The 23444-nt window shown below is 40.9% G+C and overlaps 2 protein-coding genes, 1 long non-coding RNA gene and 5 other non-coding genes across 14 annotated transcripts in view; all 8 read right to left on the bottom strand.

Annotated features, from left to right (window-relative positions):
• Window positions 1–39: 39 nt before the first annotated feature.
• LOC135556408 (torsin-1A-like) lies at window positions 40–2896 on the bottom strand. Its single transcript, XM_064989594.1, has 6 exons — window positions 2594–2896; window positions 2088–2210; window positions 1718–1983; window positions 1250–1425; window positions 989–1113; window positions 40–766 (listed from the first exon to the last, which is right to left on the bottom strand). Exons 1-6 carry the CDS (start codon window positions 2757–2759, stop codon window positions 519–521), a joined length of 1104 nt encoding a protein of 367 aa, XP_064845666.1. The 5' UTR covers window positions 2760–2896; the 3' UTR covers window positions 40–518.
• A 7080-nt stretch (window positions 2897–9976) lies between these two features.
• Window positions 9977–16784, bottom strand: LOC135556406 (uncharacterized). Of its 5 annotated transcripts, none has more exons than XR_010457990.1 (13): window positions 16733–16784; window positions 16037–16080; window positions 15806–15828; window positions 15576–15618; window positions 15180–15222; window positions 14931–15001; window positions 14698–14747; window positions 14474–14548; window positions 14289–14330; window positions 12600–14117; window positions 11285–11381; window positions 10928–11013; window positions 9977–10169 (listed from the first exon to the last, which is right to left on the bottom strand). It is a non-coding gene; the product is annotated as an uncharacterized LOC135556406 (long non-coding RNA). The 5 variants fall into 5 exon arrangements; XR_010457991.1 differs by having other exon boundaries at window positions 14494–14548; window positions 15180–15219; XR_010457988.1 differs by having other exon boundaries at window positions 9978–10169; window positions 11207–11381; window positions 14494–14548.
• LOC135556994 (small nucleolar RNA SNORD47) lies at window positions 14181–14252 on the bottom strand. Its single transcript, XR_010458122.1, has one exon. It is a non-coding gene; the product is annotated as a small nucleolar RNA SNORD47 (small nucleolar RNA).
• LOC135557008 (small nucleolar RNA SNORD78) lies at window positions 14394–14456 on the bottom strand. Its single transcript, XR_010458135.1, has one exon. It is a non-coding gene; the product is annotated as a small nucleolar RNA SNORD78 (small nucleolar RNA).
• Window positions 15064–15147, bottom strand: LOC135556999 (small nucleolar RNA snR60/Z15/Z230/Z193/J17). Its single transcript, XR_010458126.1, has one exon. It is a non-coding gene; the product is annotated as a small nucleolar RNA snR60/Z15/Z230/Z193/J17 (small nucleolar RNA).
• Window positions 15685–15767, bottom strand: LOC135556978 (small nucleolar RNA SNORD79). The gene has a single exon (XR_010458107.1). It is a non-coding gene; the product is annotated as a small nucleolar RNA SNORD79 (small nucleolar RNA).
• On the bottom strand, window positions 16179–16267 carry LOC135556997 (small nucleolar RNA SNORD74). The gene has a single exon (XR_010458124.1). It is a non-coding gene; the product is annotated as a small nucleolar RNA SNORD74 (small nucleolar RNA).
• Window positions 16785–20724: 3940 nt separating the features above from the next.
• LOC135556405 (oxysterol-binding protein-related protein 9-like) overlaps window positions 20725–23444 on the bottom strand; it is a 36664-nt gene continuing 33944 nt past the window's right edge. For all 3 annotated transcript variants that reach the window (XM_064989589.1, XM_064989590.1, XM_064989592.1), the window contains one exon: window positions 20725–22759. In XM_064989589.1, coding sequence (XP_064845661.1) covers window positions 22685–22759 — 75 coding nt within the window. In that variant the 3' untranslated portion in view covers window positions 20725–22684. The remainder of the gene's footprint in view (window positions 22760–23444) is intronic.

Below are 23444 nucleotides of genomic sequence, written 5' to 3'. Positions count from 1 at the left end.
CAAAGGTGCTTCAACAAAGTACTGAGTAAAAGGTCTGAATACTTATTTAACTGTAATTTCAGTTTATTTTTTTGCTAAAATAAAAACATTTTGTTTTGTGATGTTGTATTGTGTGTTGATTAATTGGGGGGGGGGGGGGGGGGGGGGCAATTTAATAAATTTTACAATAAGGCTGTAACAAAATGTGGAAAAAGTCAAGGGGTCTGAATACTTTCCGAATGCACTATAAATATATACATGCAAATACTAATACTACAGAGTTGACCTGAGCTTGACCTAAAAATCAGTGCATAAGTAGTCTAATGAGCAGGGAAAAATCAAAGTTGAAAATGAACACTAGTAAAATCTCTTATTTGGTTATCAGATATAATCTTACAAGAGACAGATGCCCTATGCTTGCTTTCTTGGCAGTGTAGGGTGAGGCGTGGAAACACCACACTGCAACAATGTTCAATATGTCATCATACTTTTTTGTTTTTGCTAAAATACTGTGTGTTCTCTGGGTTGCATTAGTCTGTTTATGGGAGGAAGAAATTTATCCTCTGTGGTATGGATTTGCAGCCTTGGGCAGAGAAGAGCCTCTCCTCCTTGGGTACGTATAGCATGGCCTTTGCCACTTCGTCCAACGTTCCCTCGTCTGGCTCCAGACCCCGCGCTGCATAGGCATCACGGGCACAGAGCTTGACATGACGGTACTCCAGAGGAAGGAAGGGCACAAAGAAGTCAATAAGATGGCCTGACATCAGCTCACTCTGTGCAAAGCCTCCTGGAAAGCAGACAAATAGGTAAATCCACAATTGAACATGTTGCAGTTGCACTTAAATGTTACGGAATTCAAAATGTTAAGCCGTTTCTAATCTGTCTGTTTGAAAACAGAGTTTGTGTGTTCACAGTGTAGTGTAGCATCTTTAATCTTGCCTGTGAAAACATACAGTATATGCTGAAATTTGTGTGAGTGATTGTAAAGCCACTGGTGTAAAGCCACTACCTTGAGATTCCATAGCTTCAGCACGAAGCCGGTGTTCCAAGTCCTCCATCCCAATGTCCTCTCTGTTCTGCCCTGAGTGCCAAAAGTCCAAGGCCACATCGTTGATGGTTGTCCCACCAATATTACTAAAGGAAATATTACAAAACATCTTAGTGATAGGAAAATCTCAGAGACATTTAGCCATGACGTGGACAGTTAAGTTTCCTTACACGAGTTAGTGGAAGAGTCCTTGCAAGAATTGGTAGGGTATGTATGGCTAACCTGAGGAATAAGAAGACAGCTCTCCTGTAGCTGACCCCATCCACATTGTCATAATGGTCCATATAGGGCTTGATGGCATCTATAAGGCCCGGATGCAGTTTCTCAGCCTCATCAAAGATGAAAAGTGTCTGTGGGCAACGAAGCACCATGTCCCGGATAGCTTCTCTGAGCTGGCCCTGGAAAAAGAGCTCTATGGTGAGCGCAAAAATATCTCCTCTCTCTCCCATATTTTGTGTGCAATATATTCAAGATATTAAAATGCACATGTATTCCTCTACATGTTATTATAATTTGCTGAATTTCGACTTACATTTTTAAACTCCTATTCTGGTCTAGATCAAGTTGTGTCATCAAATCAATTGTGGCATTATCCTTTTCAAATAGTGACAGTGATATTGACAACAAAGTAGTTCTGTTCTGCACATGTTCCTGGCAGAGAGGAGTAAAGTCTGTGCCAGCTAGGCTCACCTTGTACGTGTCCACCAGTCTGGCATGGGGGAAGTGGAATGGGGCGATGAACAGACGCACACACTCGCTCTTCACTCCATCCCGGTACATGTTGTCAGCTACAATCCGGGCCACAAAGTTCTTGCCGGTGCCAGACCAGCCATGAAAGGAAAGGGTCAACGGCTTATTGGATTCAGGGTTACTGATGAAGCCCTGCACAGCCTTCAAAACCACTGATTGGGCAAGGTGCTGTCCGTGAAGCTTTAGCTGTAGATCACTAGCCAAACCTGGGGGAAATAACATCAAATCCAGAGAAAATGAGGACTACACAAAAATGACATGCTGGTGGAATATACATGAATGATAATATCTGCTCAATATGACTTCATACCTGTAATATTATTTGTTATCCGACAATCCCCTGATTCACAGCACTGTCCCAGGCTGCAATACCACTGTGACAGCAAACTGATGTAGTCCTGGGGAAATCCTGCCCACAGGTCCCTCGTCGGTACTGAAGAGCACACAAATGGAACACAGTGAATACAGTTCTACACATAGCTGTTGCAATACATTTAACAACACTATCATTTCTGCTCAATACAAGTTGTGCAAGGAAAAAGCTGGCTCATAAATCACTGGTTCATAAATAAATAAGCTTTTTCCTCTGCATTTTCTAATCATTGTTGCTCACCGTCTCTACATTGTAATAGAAATAGACCTATGTAAAAACGAATTTATACCACGCGAAAATGTGGACAGTGATAACTACAAGCTCCAGTGCAGGTGTTTCTGATCCTAACTACACCCCAGACTGTCGAGAGAACTGTCTCCCATTTTTAATATTTCTAATGAAAAGAAAAAAAACACCTTTCAGGGAAATAAAAAATACCTCACCTTGCTGAGTCGTATCATCTTGATTAGGTTGACACTCCCCTTCCCATATATTACAATAAATATAATTGAAATAATACGTAGATGCATTTGAAATAGTGTCAAATTGAAAGAAATCTGCATTTGCAGACACAGCCCAAAGGAAGGGCAACAGTTGGTAGAGGAACATCAGTGATGTCGTATATTTGCGGCTATCAGAAAGCGGCGATCTTTGATTCTACCTATTCAAACCTCTCCACCGGCCTACGATGCAAGCAGGCAGTCCTGAAAAATGTATTCATGGTAAAACACAGGAAACACTTTCCAGATTGCGACGTCATATCCTTACAAATTGTGAGTCACGAAGATTCACCCTGATAAGCCATGCCAGTCAGTCCAAAACAATTGTACAATGCAAAGACAGTACAGTAATGCATGTTTATATATATATATATTGTATAAGTATCATCAAATGTTAATATATACTATGAATGTTCACAGCCCTCCCATACATTTGATAACTCAACCGTTCCGTTAAATTGAGGGATGGGGCTGTAAAAATATAAACACTCAAATTCATAGACTGAGCCATGCAAGGATGGATCATCCATGGTAAAAATTATAGTGTTAACCTTTAAGGCAATTATTTACATGTACAAACGACTAAACCAAGGATATTGAGTTTCTGATTGGGTTGAAGCTCATGGGGTATAATGAACCAAAAATATAAACGCAACAATTTCAATGATTTTACTGAGTTAATATTAGGAAAGTAAATTGAAATAAATGCATTATGTTCTGATCTATTGATTTCACATGACTGGGAAAGCACATGCACCAGATTCACATGTAACGGATGTGAAACAGCTAGCTCGTCATCAATCGGTGACGTCACTTGCTCTGAGACCTTGAAGTAGTGGTTCCTTTTGTTCTGCAAGGGCCGCAGCTTTTGTGGAGCGATGGGTAAGGATGCTTCGTGGGTGATTGTTGTTGATGTGTGCAGAGGGTCCCTGGTTCGTGCTGATACTGTTACACACACATATAGATAAAAATAGATAAGGCATCGAACTCGTCACGGTATCTGTCCAATCAAATTGCCATCGATCAAATGCAATTGCGTTCATAGCTTATGCCTGCCCATACCACCAAAGTGGGGCACTTTAAGTTATCTGCAAACCGCTGGCCCACATGTCGTCTGTGGTGGTGAGACCAATTGGGTGTACTGAAAAATTCTCGAGAACGACTTTGGAAGCAGTTTGTGTAAGATAAATTAACATTGATCTGGCAACAGCTCGGTGGGCATTCCTGCAAGTCAGCATGCCAATTGCACTCCCTCAATTTAAGACAGTGACATTGTGCTGTGACAAATCTACACATTTTAGAGTGGCCTTTTGTCCCAATTTTTCTGCATCATTTTTGGACAGAAAGTTTCTGATTTTTGCAATGTTGCGTAGGAAAAAAAAACTGTCCTTGAAACAGTCTTGATATGTTCGTCGAAAGAGATAAAGGTCCAGAGTAACGCCGAGGTCCTTCACAGTTTTATTTGAGACGACTGTACAAACATTAAGATTAATGGCTGGGAGTCCCAGAGAAGAGGTTAAAACACAACTGATGTTGTAGATTCCCAGAAACTGCTGAGGCCTCTTCTGCTCCTTGAAAGGGTAGAAGCTATTCTTGCAGGGCTCCAGAAAAGAATGTCATATTTTTATAAAATGGAAAACAAACCAGGGGGCGTGGCTCTGTTGCATCCCGCAATGTGTGAGATGTTTGGTGTGGCATTCTTATGTTTAAACACACAAAACTAAGTTCTGTACACTTACTTTACAAACAATCTGCCAACGATGCATTTACAGTGGTGGGGTGTTGGACTGATCTTGTTGATTGTGTACATACAGTGATCATTAAAATGCAAATCAATTTAACATTTTTGACATGCGCTTTTCTGGATTTTTTGTTGTTCTTCTGTCTCTCACTGTTCAAATAAACCTACCATTCAAATTAGACTGATCATTTGTCAGTGGGCAAACGTACAAAATCAGCAGGGGATCAAATACTTTCCCTCCCATCACAGTACCCGCTACAAAGGGACGAAATTATGAAAATGCTGCTGGCAGCGGAATCCAATACAGTAGGGAGTTGGTACTATAATGCAATGTAAACACAAACGCGATGGATAACCCAATGGCCCATTTAATCCCCAATTGTCTGCGAGTGGATTACAAACCCGAATGCTGGGGAATCAGACAGATTAAAAAAATTGAAGAACCAACTCCCTTTACCTACCATCTTGCTGATCAATGCCCAGTCACTGAGGGGGAAAGCTGATAAACTGTCAGCGAATCTGCGCTTCCAACACGAATACCGGGAGGCCTGTTTTCTGGCGTTTACTGAGACTTGGGTAGATGAGAGTCCCAGACAGGGAAGTGGAGCCGGCCAGCTTCACTCTGGTCAGAGCGGACCGTGATCTGACCTTCACAGGGAAACATCACGGCGGAGGCGTCTGCCTGCTTGTCAGGGACCAGTGCTGTAAATCAATCCTGGTAATCCTGGTAATCTGTACCCCCGACATTGAACTGCTTTCTGTGTCACTGCGATCCTATTATCTGCCCGTGAGTTCCCCCAATTTATTTGTTACCGTTGTGTACATTCAACCAAAAGCTAATATAAAAAGGCACCAGAGATGATTTATAATCTGTCACAGAAACTGGAATCCATCTCCCCGAAGCAACCGAATTTTAGGAGATTTTAACAACTGTACTTTGCAAAGTACTGTGCACATACCACCAGTATGTCAAATTTCACACTAGGAAAAATAGACTTGATCTGTGCAATGGGACAATAGCAAATGCATTCTCTGCCACCACCAGACCTCCCCTGGGGACATTAGACCACAATGTGGTCTACCTCTAGCCAACCTACTATCGGCTCCAGGAGAGGGAGAAACCCACAGTTAAAACTGTCCATATCTTTAAGGACAACAGTATCACTCTTCTCCAGGGGTGTTTTGACTGTACTGTGTGGGGGGTATGAGGACAGCAGCTCTGATCTTGATGAACTCAGATGTTGTTTCAGACTATGTAAAATGTCTGTGTTGAGTCTGTTGTGCCTACTAAAACCTAGAAAATCTTCCCTAACAATAATCCTTGGGTATCAAAAAAATCTAAAATCACTACTTAATTAGGAAGGCAGTTTATGCGGAGGGTGTTGTACATCTTTGAAAGCCTGTCTAACGTGAGATCAAAAGACAGCTACTGGTGGACAAGGAGGCATACAAGCAAAGGGTGGAGAGGAGCCTCTCCTCAGGAAACTCAAGGGTGGCCTGGCAAGGGATTAAATCCATAGCTAGTGTGCCTGCCCCCCGCATAGGCAGGGGAAAAACCAGTGCTGACCTTGGGAGACATGAGGGCCAGAACATGGCAACTGAACTGAATGTTTTCTCAAGATTTGAAATCAGACAACTTTGTGTCGGAAGTAAAACAAATGGAAGCATCATTACAAATGTTGGTTGTTCAACAAGCTGATGTTGTGAAGTAGTTCAGGGGATGTAACGCACACAAAAGCCCAGGCAAAAGTGGACACGTGTTAAAGCAACACGTGCCAGTATTGTGGAAAACCTCAATAATTATACCATTCCTAAAGCATCTAATCCCTCTGTGCTGAATGACTACTGCCCTGAAGCCTTGACATCCTTCGTAATGAAATGCCTTGAGAAAAGTCATGTTCTCAGTACCACCCAGAAGCTCCTTGAACCGTTTCAGTTTTCCCATCAGCCCAGCAGAGGAGTTGATGATGCCATTCTTACTCAACATGGTCTAGACATCTACAGGGTGCATGTCAGGGTTTTGTTTGTTGACTTTTCTTCTGCCTTCAACACAATCCAGCCTTACATTCTGGCACAGAGACTGATTCGGGACTTCTCCTTAAATTGGGGGCTGGTTTTGTAGCTGTTGGACTTCCTGAGCCAGCGGTCACAACGGGTCAAAATAGGTCCCCACTTATCAGACATACGCACCACCAACACAGACTCTCCTCAGGGATGTGTTCTGTCCCCAGTCCTGTACACCAATAGTTGTACTAGTTCCCATCCTGACAGACACCTCATTAAGTTCGCTGTTGACACTGCCTTGATTAGCCTGTTGCATGATGACGAGGAACACCATGGCCCGGTCCTACATGACTTTGTAGAGTGGCGTGACAAATCACACTTGGTTCTCAATACCAACACGACCAAAGTAATGTGCATAGACTTCAGGAAGTGTACAACACTTACCTCTGCAACATCTATCAGAGGTCAGAATATAGAGATTGTAGAGAAATACAAATACCTGGGTGTCCTCTTGGACAATAAGCTTCAGTGGAGTAAATGTACAGACCAGATCTACAAAAAGTCAACTGAGACTGTACTTTCTCAAAAAGCTGGGAACATTTCATGTTGACTGTACTATACTCTGTCAGTATAGTACTGACTATCCTACCCCTACCGATCCCCGACTTCGCCGATGTCATTTACAATATAGCCTCCAACACTACTCAGCAAATTGGATGCAGTCTATTGCAGTGTCGTCCGTTGTCACCAAAGCCCCATATACTACCCACCACTGCGACCTTTATGCTCTCGTTGGCTGGCCCTCGCTTCATATTCATCGCCAAACCCACTAGCTCAAGGTCTTCTATAAGTCTTTGCAAGGTAAAGCCCCACCTTATCTCAGCTCACTGGTCACCATAGCAACACCCACCCGTAGCATGCGCTCCAGCAGGTATATTTCACTGGTCATCCCCAAAACCAACACCCACAAGGCTCACAAAATAATTTTAGACCCAAGCTACCCCCTGTACCCAGACTTTGAAATACTCCCCTCTGGGCACAGGTATAGGACACCCCTCAGCAGGAAAAACAGAACTAGACAATAATTTGTGCCAGGTGTGATATACCTCCTAAATAGCTCAGGCTCATGTTCCTATCGACTCAGTAGGGCCAGCAGGTTAGTCTCTTTTTATTGGTATGTAACTCTTATGAAAGTTGCATTGTCAACAAAATGCCCCCATGGGGACAATACAGTCAGTAAAGTAAAGCCTGTCATTCCAAAATGATTTGAATTCTTAAAATGTGAGATTAAACCTTAAACACTTTTGCAATTACTCAGGTGGAAGAGATGGCTGAGAAACATCAGGCGTAGGGACATCCGTCTGCAGAAGTCCTTTGAGGACGTGAAGAAAGGGGTTATTCTGTGTGAGAGGAGCACTTTGAAGAGTTTTATTCTGATTAAGGTACAGCTACTAACTGTCAATAAAAATACATTTCAGTAAATCCTTTTCTGGTAAAAATGTCTCTTTCAACAGGGTTCACAGAAGACGCTGTCCTCCGAGGCAGTACCTACCAGAATAAATTGCATGAATCCACCCTCTCAATCTGCAACAGATGCACAGCGTTGTAGAAATAGAAGTGAGCCAACTACAAAATACGTAGCGATTAAAGATGCATCATTATTGTTTTATATTAATACAACAGGTTTAAAGTCTTGAATGTTCTATTTTTGAAGGAGAGGACAGGGAAGCAGATGTAGGAGTTTTAGGTGAGACAGACCGAGAGAACAAGAGAGTGAAGGAGAGCGTAGACCCAGCTCCAGCAGAGGAAGCAGCAGATGCTGAATTTAGTTCAGGTGGTCTGCAGGAGGTGGTCTGTTAGGTGACAGAGATGGCAGGAGGCATCCTCACAAGCATACAGGAGGCGGCTCAGGTAACAGAAGAAGGCGTCCTTATGAGCATACAGGAAGCTCAGGTGTCAATGCAAGCAGCATGTAACACATGTCAAAATCCGCAAAATAAGCTGTCAAAATCCGCAAGACTAAAAGCCCTCAAAACCAAGTATACCGTCGTCTTATAGACTGGAATAACACATGTTGACTTCTAATAGACAGCATTAGGATTGTCTATACAGTTAGGATGATTTCATCATGCATTTATCCTCTTTATAAATTTGTAGAACAAAACAGGATCCAATGTTGGAGGCCATGGAGTCGCTACCTCCACATCTAAAAGGACTTCTTCAAACTACAGTGCAGTGTGCAGAGAAATAAGAAAGGGTGGAGGTTCTCTGTGATTGACGTCATTGACAGCTTAACCATCAAGTGAGATGCTGCCAATCAGGCAATGGTTATTATGATTAGGAGTGTCACTTCGAAATGGAAACAGGTAATTATGTGACTGATCTGTCAGACAACACAGGACTACAGTTTAACATTCCTAAAATTCCACTCTCAAGACACTTCATTTACTTACCCCTGCCTTGTTGACATCTCCCACGCAGGCATTTGGCTATTTCCTGGCTAAATCGGCAACGCCAGCCCAAGAGACTGCTGATATTGTGGCTGAGGCAATAAAGAGACTAAAAAGCATAGGACTAACAAAGTAACAATGTCTATACACAATAGTCCAGTTTCATCCCTCCTATATATTTGGAATTTACAGTAATTACCTTAAATGCGACAGGTCATCAATGTTGTGTGTGAACAGTCACCCTGTAATACGAAGTCTATGAAACTCCTTGGGGCAAGTCTAAATGCCGAGGAACACACCGACGGTGCACACTGCATCACAGTTGAAGACCAAACTCCCCATCATCTTTGATGTTCAAAACTTGTTAAAATCAGTGCAGAACAACTTCAAGCGTCATGGGATAAAGGTAGATTCAAAGATTATTAAATGGAAAATATAAAATATAATTCTTTAACAATAGAAATTGACTGTCATTCCTTTTAACTCACCAGATCAGAGATTATGAAATAATTTGGGACCATCTGGTGTTGTTTTACAAGATGGCACACAATCAGGAAGTCACCAAAGCTGACGGACAAACACAATCTGCCACCCTTCACAAACATGCGAGAGAAGCTGGCAACACAGGTGTTTAGCTACAGTCTCTACAGGTAAAGTACAGCAACATAAATATCTACAATAATTTACAAATTCATACACTTTTTACAATGAAGACACTACACTAACCTGTTATTGCTTGAAAATACTGTGCTTAAAAAAATAAAACTAGGCAAGTCAGTTAAGAACAAATTCTTATTTACAATGACGGCCTACCCCAGCCAAACCCGGACAACGCTGGGCCAATTGTGCACGCCGCCTTTTGGGACTTCCAATCACGGCCGGATGTGATTCAGCCTGGATTCAAACCAGGGACTGTAGTGACAACTATTGCACTGAGATGCAGTGACCGCTGCGCCACATAACTATACAAATATTAATAAATGTTGGCATGAAAAGAAGCTACATCATAAAACATGATGTAGTAGTACTAATGAATACTTTACTTATTCAAGGGATGCAAACTATGATGCAGCTAGGCTAACTGCCTACGGAGGTAGAATGCACAGCCCAGTTACTGAAAAAAATGAACAAGCTGTTTGACATTCTGAAGTCAAGGTATGTTTAATCAAATGTAAATGCAATCAGTACAGGGAGTATTACACCGTTTAAAACCTTGCACATAGAAATCACTATCAGACCAGCACATGCTTTTTCCTTTAGATCTTGCTGGGATAGAAATCCATGGAGGGCTCTCAGACAAGAGAACAGCTTCAAGCTGGATTTCCTTCGGGAAGCAATACAATGGATTGAAACATGGAAATGTAAGTTGATTTAAAACAAATACATTAAATAAGGCATGCTTCTTCCACCTCAAACTAGACTAGGACCCACTCACTGACACGCTTTGCAGAAACCAAGATATTTCTCCTGTTATGCAGGACTATTTGGACTCCCATTCTGACCACTAAACACACTATTTCACCAGTAGAGGCTGCTTAGGGGAGGACGGCTCAAAATAATGGCTGGAACGGAACCAATGGAATGGCATTGAACACATGGAAACTATGTGTTTAATGTATTTGATACCATTTCACTCCAACCATTACCACGAGTCAATCCTCCCCGATTAAGGTACCAGCAACCTTAAGGTACAACCAAAATATAAACCAATGTATTTTTAGGTCAGGAACTACTCTACCATGCCAGCAAGGCTTCAAACTAACCCTACGGAGTGTCCTAAAAATAACGAATGAAGCAGAGGAAAATGTTTTAAAATGTCTATGCACAGCCAAACTTAATCAGGACAGTTTAGAGTTAAGTTGTAATGTAATATCATGTGTTAATGTAGGGTAATCATGAGTCTTGCATTTAATTAGAGGTCCCAACCCCAACCACGGTCCAATACATGTAGTACTAGGCTAACGCGTACAAAGCAGAAAGACGACCATTTCCAAATAATCTATGGGACCCGCAGCGTTAAAGATGCTGACTGCGCCGCAATGATCGGTCAGAACCCAAAGCCCTCTACATTGAGTCACTCACCCATTATGCTAGTTGTTGTTGGCGCTCATTCTCCAATGTTCTCTGTCATGTTTTCTTGGGCCTTCTTCTTCATCTCCTGCATTCACCTGCAGATGACAACATAAAAGGAAATGAGGTTAAAGGTCAGAGGGTACTTCAACATTTATCCTAATGTTTCAGATTTATTTCTTTTTCCAGAATCTGTTCTCAGTTATGAGGGGGAAAGGTGGGAACAGATTCAACCCCTCTGCCAAATAGTTTAATGCTGCACTTAAGTGCTTCAATTGCGAACATCCTCACTTGTGCAAGTAACACAAACTGCCAGACCGATCCAGATGATGACCTACTAATCCACAGCAAAGACACCACTTCTCCTACCCCTCTTGCTTCCAGCTTTAGTCCTAGTGATGCGGGCCAACTCAGTGGATCATCCACCGAACATCGCCAGTTGCATCTTCCCACTGCTCCAGTGACCCTACAGCAATTAGAAAGGGAAACAACTTCAATATGACACAAACAAATTTAAAGAGGTGTTTGTATTACTCACATATTATTTCCCCAATAAAGATCAACACTGCCGAAGGGGCTGCAGATGGTAATTGTTTGAAGGATGAGATCCTGAGCGATGTAAGCGGATGGCTTGCACATGAGGTGCAGAAAAAGCCAATCCTCCATGACTGCAAGGCATGCGAGAGGCTGTTGGTCCACATCGGTTCTGAGCAGAACTATGCCAAACGATCTGACGCAACAACCTAAATCAAAAGGAAGCGCTACACTGAGGACGCTAGGGTGGTGGAGTCATCTCAACTGTTTAAGATAATGGTAACAAAAATGGACATAATTGACAAACACCTTAGTCTGAGGAAAAACTGGCATTGTGTCAGGAGTGAGAGTCCATAGATCTAGTGCCTTTGATTGCATCCTGGAAGGCCATGTCGAACATGCCCAACGCCCAACACCCCCCCTTTTATACACCATGTGTAGAATGCCAGCGCAATTTAGAAAAATTAAACGTGACGTTAACGAACCAAAAACCACAGCACAGCGTAAACGGAATTGTTTCACCGGATAATTTGTTGGGCTGCCTGGACCCCCCGTGTCATTATCCTGGTGAATAGAAAATCTTAATAGAAAACGGGCGAAATATAATTACATATAATATGTAGACTGCAAATTGACCGCAAGAATCCCGAACAGATGTGACTAAAATAATCATTCAAATCTTGCTTTCATTTGTATACGGTCAGGTACCTCCTACGCATGGGAAAACTTGAACAGAATTTTGCAATAAAAACAATTTGGGAGGTGATATTTCCTGGTGTTTAAATATTTTGTCCAACAAGAAAAATGTATTGACTTCTTGGGAGGGGCTCTGAACACTTTGGCCGGCAGTTAGTGCCACCCATGGGCCAAATTCAACCCTGCATTGTCCCGTCACTCAATATAATGGCAATGTCAGCCTGGTAATGGGTCTGTTCAACACGATTGTCAAGTAATTTCGGTTCAAGCGTTAAGCAAAACGCAGTAGAGTACATTCATTAATGCGAAGGTCTGCTCATCGAGTAAACAAATGTCCTGAATCTGATGTGCGGTCCTGAGTGATTAGCTAAACTAGCTACTGTTGGCTATTTATGGCATGTGCATAATCTTTATTGCTCAATTTGTATATTTAAACTTTACAATGACTACCTACTCCGGTCAAACCCTAACGAACGACGCTGTGCCAATTGTGCGCCGCTCTATGGACTCCCAATCACGTCCAGTTGAGATACAGCCTGGAACCGATCATGGGTGTGTAGTGACGCCTCTAGCTAGCATCGATGCAGTTACAGTGCCTTAAACAGCCACTAGGGAGCCCAAACACATTGCAAACTAATCGCCATTTTGCGGGAAAATCTGCTAGCGAATGAGCTAGCGACTCACGCCCACGCGAAGTGTATTAAGAGTAATGGGTTAGATATGGTTACCCCTGTTGTATTTTTTACTAGGGCTGCAAGTTAAACACCCCATCCCTTGTGGGATTCTGTATTTTACATTATAGCCATTAGCATATTAGATATTACCCGATGTTGGCTTTGTGAAGTATCTGCATTTGTGCACTTGAGCATCATGAGATTAAACTGCTTGCTACATCTACTTGCCCGTTTGTGTGACAAGAACCGAGTAACATGGTGTGACTCGCATGTTGTAAAACTAGATACCAGCAGATGCTTTGTAATTGCGTTTGTACATAACAATATTGAGCAATGTGAGTTGCTGTATCTTACAAAGTGGTTAAGCAGGCATAGAGAGGGGTGGTCATCGAGGTTTAACTGAGATTGAAAAATACTGAACACAATAGCAGGAATTGAGCAACTGTATAACTAGGCTGCGATACCAGAACAGTAAGAATCTATACATCGACGGAGGGAGAACCCCAAGAAGCGGGGACCCGCCTGCGATATGCTGAGCAAGTTTAAACCACGCCCAGCCTTATAGTCCAGACGGGTTGGAACTACGGCCACAGTATAAGAACTCTTTTTTACATACATCCTGTCAGTTCCCTATTCTGCCCTGCATGGTATTATTGAGCCAGTATATACGAAAGTAGCATTTGCCAGTCATTACTTTTACATAGTATAAAATCGGTGACTGTTATATTCATCCTGATACCAGATTCGTATTTACGCAACTTGGTAACACGTCAAAGGCAACGGACTATTGACATTCGTTCATCCATCGGTAGCGCGGGTGCTCCTGTTTTAGTCAATTGCATGTCTTCAATTTACGCCCACTGTATGCTAGCAAATCATTTAACGTCAACTTCAGCAGTGGCTAGGCAAGTTACTTCCGAGTTGCCAAAAACCATTATTGGAAGACTTTTGCGCATTGGCACAACTTTCACATTCATTTTTACTTAATCTTTCTCTTTAAGTACAAAGTGCTTTCCCATCTTTGTGGCGTTCATTTAAAAAAAAAGTTGTTTAGCTACATCAAATTGTTTGGTGTCTCTCTACAAATATGCAGTTATATCTGGAATCAAACTTAATTATTTGAATTTTATTAAATTCACTAAGTAATCTAATAAGAAGGTCTTAAGTTACACATTCAAGTCAAGACAAAGATAAGTGCACAAATTTTATTGATAGTGGAAATCAGTAACCACCCAGGATAAAATGTAGTCTGATATCATGGATGTCCCCCACTGCATCTCTTGATAGGGTCATCATTTCTGAAGAATGGCAGAGAACTAAGCAAAATGCATTCACAAACACACTCCGTAGAGCAATTTAACAACCTCAGATATAAATGGAACGGTATGGTATAATCAGAAAAATCATTTGGCAGAATCTCTTCATCATAGGTTGAGTGTAACAGGCAACTGCACATGTCTTAATCTTACCTCATTCTTAGCTACACTGGCAGTTGTAAATTTACTGGCCACCTAGAGAGAGATTAAGTTAATTGAGACAAATTACACTCATGGGCAATGCAATACACTTCCAGGTTCCTCAGTTTTGGTAGTGTCCACATAAAAATTCAGGTCAGACATTTGTAAGCATCACTGAAACCAGTTAAGTGGATTACCCAAATCTATGTAGACACACCTGACTGGGACAGCTCTACATTAGTTCCAATCCTTTATGCCAGGATCCACTGCGCCTGCAAATAACAAATTATCACAATGACAAACACTCAAAGTGCAATGGGAAAGGGCATCAAATTTGCAACTGAGTGTAACAATGTACTGACCCATAGACATGTCAGTCATCCTTTAGTTGTAAATGCAAAAGAGTACATTTGTAACTCACTTCAGTCAGCCTTCTTGCAACACGAAATCCTTTTTCTGCATCTACTGGGTCTGAATAGAGATATGAGTTATCAAACTGCTCAAGGTTTCCAAACCAAGTAAATCAAAGAACCTCAATCTAATCAGAGTGTGTAACAATATTGTCCTCAAAGAGATCAGAGACCTGATTCAATGTCATCCTTTCAGATTGCACTGCTGTTACCCTTCATTTTATTTGGGTACTTTGTAGCTTACCTTAAATTAACAGCAAAACTTGACTTGAGACTCCAGGATCCCATCACAGCATGAGGTCAGAAACTTGAGTTCTGCAAAGATATACGGTCAGGGTTGTATAGGCAAAAAAAATGATACATGTGCTTTGAAATCAAGGATACATCAGATAGGAGCGAAAGACAATGCTGAGTATTCATCATAGAGTATCAGCTGAACTATGCTGTCATCATTGTATCAAGTATTGAGCCTTAATTAAACAAAGCAACCTACCTTTGTCAAAGTTTAAAGTCACATGACTAATTTCCATTGGCTTCTGAAAAAGAAAAGGTCACATGAACTTCATGCAGTGAGTTGAACCTACTAAAATGGATAGATTGGAGGGCACAGCAACACTGCTCATTCTTCATGGTGCATCTGCTGACCTAAGCATTCATTGTATCACATGGGTAGCCTAGAGCATTGGACTAGTAACCAAAAGGTTTCAAGTTCATGCCCGAGCTGGTACAAATAAACCGTCATGCCCCCTGAACAGCCAGTTTAACCCAATGCACCTAGGCAGTCATTGAAAATAAGAATTAGTTCTCAAATGACTTGCCTAGCTAAATAAAGGTAAAAAATGATCAAATATCATTGCTCCTGTTGGAAGTGCAAAGTGTAGTAGCTTACCACGGCAACAGTTTCAGATTAAGGCATTCCCAGAGTAGACCATCTGCAGATAAGAAATAAAGCCATCATTTATCTCAGGAGACAGGACTGGCTTCTTTGAAAGCAGCTGCACTGCATCAGTAAAAACACTTCTTTCATTATTTTTCAGAGAGATTCCCAATGTTATTTTTTAAACAATCATCATTTACAGTACAAGGCACTGAAACTCAAAAGAAAAACATGAAACATACCCAATGCCACAACTTGTCTGCACCTGTAAAGGAATAAATGTAAAAATTATACTTCAAAATATCTTCACGGGTAAAGCAAACAACGTGCTGTGCCTCAGAACATGCAATTGGTGGTTGCAGATTCATCATCCAGACAGATCAAGAGTAGCAAATGGAATCATCAGTGGCACATGGTTCAAATTCTTCGATTTAACAAGTTGGATGTAGGGTAACACTAATAATCATGCATACCTCATTTTCAATCTTCCAACTTGTGCTTTGCTCCTCAGCGATACCTGGGAAACACAATCAGATCTGCAAAAACTGTCCTTTGATAAAACGTCAATTGAATAACTAGGACAGTGCAGTAATAGTGACACTAGGTAATTCAGTATGAGCCAAGTCAGAATGGTTGGCGTTTCCTCAATGCAACTCAGATGTCCCTACCAACACTTATTTCATCATGTAAGATAGGGAGGCCCAGCTTGCCGGGGTACTCGTTGACTGCGTTGTAGTTAATGTTAGGCTCCCGATATTAAAAGTGAGTTCACTTGCTCCCTGGTTCCTAACTCGATTCTTGAGTACCCGCCAACAAAATACAACATTAAACAACCAGACCCTCAATGAGTTGAATCAGGTGATTTTTCCAGAGCTACAATATAGCCTGTAGTTGGGGGGGGGGGGGGGTACTTTAGGACTGGAGTAAGGTAGCCCGGTCCTAGAAGATAGTTGTGCTCGACTCAAGGGAGAACTTGTTCACCACACGTGGCGGAGTCAAGCCTACTAACTAAAGCTAGCGAGCGCAACACGAACTAGGTTATTTCGCAAGATTATGACAAATTTACCAAACAACTTAACTATGACGGTAAATACAAATTGATACATGACTGAAAGCATCTGCATTAAATACATAACCTTGGACTAGAAACTACAAGACAAACATCTTACCTTTCTTCAGGATCGGAGAGGAGAAGGAGACCGATGGAAGGGTGGAGGCTGAATTTATATGGACTGTATTCGCATTGGTTTATGGGAAAAGTCAGTATCTTCTTCTGTGATTGGCCAAACACGATTTTTGGGGGGAAGCCCTTCGCGGCGGCACACCGAACCGTAAGCTGGGGGCGGGTCGAACCCAACCACCACACTTTTTCATTTGCGCGCAGGCTTTCCAAACAGTCAATGCGGTGTTCGTAAACCCACCGCAAGAAGGAATCTATTTTTTTGGTCAAATTAACATTAGATTTGATTTTTCGTAGCAGGCTAGGAGAATGTACGCAGCAGGTAAGGGAAATTCGGTTAGGAAAAGGGCAAGGGTTAGCAAAAATACTACAAATGTCATTTTTTAGACGTTCATTTGACAAAAACTGGATGACAAGTTGTCCTTTAAAGTTCATATGGATAATATTGAGTAAGATTACATTGAAATTGTTTTTTATTTTTGTAATAAGGCTTGCTTCCCGTTTATGGATAGAAAGAAGCTTGTTCAGGCCACTTTTCTATCTGTAATTGATTATGGTGACTTGCTTTATGCAGCCTCCTCTTTTTTTTACAGAGACTAGACTCTGTTTATCATGCATTTTTGCGCTTTATTACAAATGCCATATCACTCACCCACCATTGCACCTTGTACCAAATGTTGGGTTGGACCTCACTTTATATGCGCAGAAATCAAATCAAATTGTTTTTGTCACATGCGTAGGGTACAACAGGTAGACTTTACAGTGAAATGCTTACTTACAAGCCCTTAACCAACAATGCAGTTCAAGAAATAGAGTTAAGAAAATATTTGCTAAGTAAACTAAAGTTTAAAAAAATATAATAAAACGTAACACAATAAGATTACATAATAATTACTAGGCTATATACAGGGGGTACCAGTACCGAGTCAATGTGCAGGGGTACAGGTTAGTCGAGGTAATTTGTACATGTAGGTCGGGATAACGTGACTATGCACAGATAATAAACAGCAAATAGCAGCAGTGTAAAAACAAATAGTTAGGGTGGCCGTTTGATAAATTGTTCAGCAGTCTTAGCTGTTAATGAGCCTTTTGGACCTAGACTCCTCCCTATAGGCTGTCTCATCGTTGTCGGTGATCAGGCATACCACTGTTGTGTCGTCAGAAAATTAAATGATGGTGTTGGAGTCGTGCTTGGCCACGCAGACGTGGGTGACCAGGGAGTACAGGGGGAGACCATGTGGGTCTACTCTAGGGTTTCCGGGATGATAGTGTTGATGTGAGCCATGACCAACCGTTCAAAGCACTTCATGACTACCAACGTTATTTAGGCAGGTTATCTTCGCATTTATGTGTTCATCTACGAAGCCCTTTTGGGTAAACTCCCTCTTTACCTCTAGTCGGGTCTCCTTCACCAGCAACAGTTACCATACCCGGTCTGCTAGGTGGTTGCTACTTAAAGTCCCCAGGACATTTACAGTATTAGGCGACTGCCTTCTCGTCCTGTGCACCAGATGCATGGAGTAGTCTGCAATCCATGCTTCATCTAGATATGTTAGTGCCACTGAATGAATTTACATTTTTGATGGGAGACTCTGTTATAGAGGAGTGTAAATGCTTTTTTTAGGCTGGATCATGTGGTTGTATTGTATTGTTCTATGTTTTAATTCCGTAATGTATTTGATTGTTGCTGCCCTCTTGGCCAGGTCTCCTTGAAAAATAGACTGGGATCAATGGGCTTCTCCTAGTTAAATACAGGTTATTGGGGCGTCCCTATCCCCACTGACGTTGACGTTTAAAATGGTAAAGGTACATGTTGTTTAACGGTTATGGTTAGGGTCGGGACGTCCCAATGATTCCGGATAGTACAAACAGGCACAAATTCGATATAAAGTGTTTTTTCTCAACATTTCCGGGATGTCACGTGTCCTTAAATCAGTACACTCGTAACAACCTAAGCATTACAAAACGTATATTCGATTAAATCAACCTCACGATGCAAATAAGCCATTACTTTGTTGACCAAATCAGACACAGTATTGACCTCCACACAAAAACTACTCGCTTGGGTGAGCTGGAAAAACGCCACCTGTTGGAAAATACTGATTTTGGGGCTAGTTATCGCTCTTACTTCGCATCTTCCTGTCTTGTGTCGAGCGTGGTGGAATGCACCTCAACCAATGAAAACGTGTGATCTGTTTTAGCACAAGAGTTCGTCAGCTTGTAGTCCTAAAACACGGAAACGAGTTACCCGTGTTTCGTTCAGCTATTGGAAAAATGAATGGGAAAATAATGTTTTGGAATAACAACGAACATAAGGTCTGAGGTGAACACAGGCTTATTAGATCTTATACGTTTTGTTCTATGATATAATAGCAGTCAGTTAACTTGACCTTTATGAATTATGAAGCATTTCCGTGCATTTAAAAAATTACATGAATTATTCAAATTTCACAAAAATTGACGTTAACCAATGAAAATTGTCTTACAGGACAAAAAGTATAAGATCTCCTAAACCTGTGTCTACCACAGACCTTATTTTCGGCGTTTATCCAAAAACGAACCATGGCGGAGTTCGTGCCTACAAAAAGACGCGTTACTATTTATCTCTATTCTCATTGGCTACTGGGACGTACCAATGAGGTATGGGTTGCACAAAAATACGAGAACATTTTAGTGTAAAACCCAGTAAAAATGTGGTAAATTAAAGCAGAACCAGAAAACACTTGAGGAGTTTAGCCAACATTTATTTTCTGACCAAAAATACAATCTCTACAAGCAAAGAATATTTAATAGATAATGTGCTCTATAAAATATTCTATAGATAATGTGCTCTATAAAGTGGCTATGATACACCTGCATTTTTTCCACACTTGGGTGCATTTCAATGGTACAGTGGATTCTTCTCCTTATTTCCTCCACCTACACTGATGTGAAAGCAAAAAGTTCAGGTGAAAGCAAAAAGGATTCACTATATTTCTTACAGCGGTTCATTTTTTTTCAATTAGTGAAGATGGAGGCGAGAGAAAAAGCCACTTTTGAGATTCACCTTCGGTATGCGCTACATGTTGAGCTCATTGTAGACTAAGCCATGTTCACATTGGCAGTTTGAAATGACTCAAATCCTATTTATTAGCATTTCTGATTCAAATCTGGTCTTTTTCCTGCAGTCTGAACAGCCAAAAAGCAATAGGATATTTCAAGCCACATTTCAAACCACCTTCGTAGGTGGTTTGAAGTCAGATATAAATCTGATTCCTGTGACGTGTCAAATGGTCAAATCTGATTTATTTGCCTGCAAGTGGTTTTTGGACTATTATTTGGCATATCTTGTTGCTTGCTAGCTACTCTGTTGACAGTTTGACAATGACATGTGGTAGCTAACTAGCTAAATTGTTTACAAACAAATCAGTGAATGTGCTATAAAGCTAAACAGCTACCAAGCTAGCTAGTCGACTGTTGTGGCTAGACAAAAATCAAGTTGGATCTTCTTATCCATTGAGTGTTCTTACACTATGATTTTGAACATTCAAGGCAACTGGGAAATATCCATGGCAGGTATTGTTGTCACCTCAGCATGCTACATAACTTCTGAGTGATAGGAAGCACGAGCACCACCAATCAGCCTACACCAAACACCCATCCTTACTATGACAACGAGCTTAGCCATGTCAGCAAACGACTGCCGTCTGAACACACCAATCCAATTTGGTCACTTGTAACTTGCTGTTTGGACAGTCAGTATTAGAAAACAAAACTGATTTGAGCATTAAGGTCTGCAGTGTGAACAAGGCTTTGGTCACAGAACAGCTAATTTTATATCACTTATAATCTGAATAGATACTCAAATACTATGAGTATAATTTACTTTCTATCATATCAGATATAATGCCATTTGAGTTTCATTACTATAATGTATACTTATGTACTTGTACTGCTTCAGCCACAAGCTTTTTCAATGAAGGATGTCAAACACCACAGCAGTAAACTCATGGAGATTTAATATTATGCATCAATAAACATGAAAATCTAATACAATCAATGGTTATGATTCAAAGGAAATAAAAAATACATTTTGTTCAGATTGCTCTTTTGAAGCGATACTGAAATGTATGGCAAGGCCTTGATTCAATATTCATTTACAAAGACATAACATGAAAAGAAAAATGGCTTGAGTTTGTAACCTCTGTAAATTCTATTATAAGATACTGTATTTATCTACTTTAGAGATAAAAGGATGATACTCCACCTTTACATTTCAGTTAAGTGAACTTGTTGAGTTTTTCACCACAGGCAATCATTGCGTGCGTGTATTCAGCAGGAATTTGCTCTATCGCTACAAATGGTTTTGGTCACAATTCCTTTCCAATAACCAAAATGTCAATTCATGTACTGTATTACCTGGCCTTGCTTACTGATAAAAAGCCTTCTGAGGGGAAAAGGAATAGATCTGTCTTTAGCTCACAATATTTCACATAATGGGTTCACTGAAGAATATCCACAGTCATATGATTCATTTGCTCAAGTGAAAGATTGAGATTTTCTTTTAGGTACTTATCCAAACATCTGCTTATTTAGTTTAAAATGATGTGGCACTGAATGGGGAATGAACCTTTGGATTAAAGGCAGAAACAAGACAATTATTCTCTCCTATATAACACCACCACTGGACATAATCTAACCTGGTATTAAAGTTTGTACCCTCAACCAAATTTAGCACTCAATAAAACCGCTCATTAAAGCGCCTTGGCATGTTACCCAATCACCTGAAAAACAAATCAAAAGACATACATTTGTTCATAAATGCCACATGGGAAAAATAATAAACATGTTGACAAGTCCTCTTCCTCGACTCCACCTTTGTCTGTCTATCTTGCAAATGCAGACTTCTTGGGTGCCTCTTCTGGTCATCTTGAGCAGATAAACATACACTAATCCAGGGGTGTCAAACATCTGGCCCGAGTGGGAGTCCAATCCAGCCCGTAGGTGTTGGCATTGAAAAAAAAATTATAAACTCAATAGACTTTAAAATGACTAAAATAAAATCTAAACTGTGTTGAAATGATAATGGACCTACATTTACAGTTTTTTTTGGACTGTGTCCAGCTCGCTAATAAATCACCAAAATTAAAGCCAGACAGTCAGGGAGCATCAGAAATTAAAATGTAAAAAATGACGGTGAGGAAATAACACATTTTCAATGCGGCCCTCTGGACCTCGTTGAAGACATAATGCGACCCCCAGGACAAAATGAGTTTGACACCACTGCACTAGATGGAGTTAGTACATGGGGAGAGAATGTCAACGAACTTGAGAGGGCACGAATGTAGAAAGGAAAAGGAATGATTCCTGATGTATTGCCATAGAGTTCATATCCTAAAATATTTACTACTGCCAGAAAGAAAGAAATACAATTTAAAAAAAAGAGAATATATATATATACATTCATCATAAGTATCTATATATAAACAGCTGTAGCTAGTTGTTGGCAAGCCAAGTTATCCCCCTTGTGATTCCGCCATAAGGCTGTCTAACTCCTGGAATTACACCATTCATTCCTCAGTCACCAGCTTCCCTGAGATACAGAATGCTGCTTTTCGAGGTTTGTTCGATCAAAACACCCGCCATCCTCGAGGAAAAGAACAGACCCTTGAGGGATCCTCCTGCAAGATTGTGAGGACTTGTTTGTGTAGCCGAAGGGCATTGGTACTGTTTTTGTCATGCTTTTTTTAGTCGTTCAGGGGATGGAGGTGGAGGATGTGGGGTTGGCAAAACAACAGTTATTACTTTTTACATTGTAGATGTTTCTTCTTGATTTCATTAAATTATAACTTTGAAAATGCAAAGCTGTGATCATGTTCAATCATCAGTCATTCCAAGGCCTGGATCAGAAGTGGTTTGCAAAAGAGTTCTTATTAAGACTCCAAGATCTGCATCTTTGGCCTCAGTGCCTCTGTGATCCAGTTCTTTTCAGTAGAGGCTCATCGTAGACCCAGCACTCCCCATCCTCATGGAACAACTACAGGGAGGAAACATGGAGACAATCAGAGGGGACTACAATAGTACTTATAAAAATCTTGGCCAGGTTGCAGTTGTAAATGAGAACTTGTTCTCAATTAGCTTACCTGGTTAAATTAAAGGTGAAAAAAGTGTAGTTACTCCACAATACTAACCTAATTGACAGAGTGAAAAAATGAAGCCTGTACAGAGTTTAAAAAATATTCCAAAACATGCATCCTGTTTGCAACAACGCATTAAAATAATCCTATAAAAAAATGTGGCAAAGCATTAAACTTTTGTGTTATGTTTGGGGCAAATCCAATACAACACATTAATACCACTCTCCATATTTTCAAGCATAGTGGCTGCATTATGTTAGGGGTATACTTGTAATCTTTAAGGACTGTGGAGCTTTTCAGGGTAAAAAAGAAATGGAACGGAGCTATGCAGAATCCTAGAGGAAAACCTGGTTCAGTCTGCTTTCCACCAGACACAGGGAGATAATTTCACCTTTCAGCAGGACAATAACCTAAAACACAAGTCCAAATCTACACTGGAGTTGATTACCAAGAGGACAGGGAATGTTCCAGAGTGATCCAGTTACAGTTTTGACTTAAATCCGGTTGAAAATCTATTGCAAGACATGAAAATGGTTGTATAGCAATGATCAACAACCAATTTGACAGAGCTTGAAATATTTTTAA

Source organism: Oncorhynchus masou, chromosome 15 (genome assembly GCF_036934945.1).
Source record: "Oncorhynchus masou masou isolate Uvic2021 chromosome 15, UVic_Omas_1.1, whole genome shotgun sequence".
Taxonomy (NCBI): Eukaryota; Metazoa; Chordata; class Actinopteri; order Salmoniformes; family Salmonidae; genus Oncorhynchus; species Oncorhynchus masou.
Note: the sequence above shows the minus strand (reverse complement) of the source record. Positions and strands in the feature narration are given on the sequence as shown.

What these genes read in the sequence shown, in the direction of transcription:
- LOC135556408 (XM_064989594.1), bottom strand. Translation starts at nt 2,759, where the DNA reads ATGTTCCTCTACCAACTGTTGCCCTTCCTTTGGGCTGTGTCTGCAAAT. An exon ending in GATAACAAATAATATTACAG is followed by an intron (nt 1,984 to 2,087) that starts GTATGAAGTCAT and finishes TATTTCCCCCAG; the next exon opens with GTTTGGCTAGTGATCTACAG. An exon ending in TGAAGCTATGGAATCTCAAG is followed by an intron (nt 767 to 988) that starts GTAGTGGCTTTA and finishes TCTGCTTTCCAG; the next exon opens with GAGGCTTTGCACAGAGTGAG.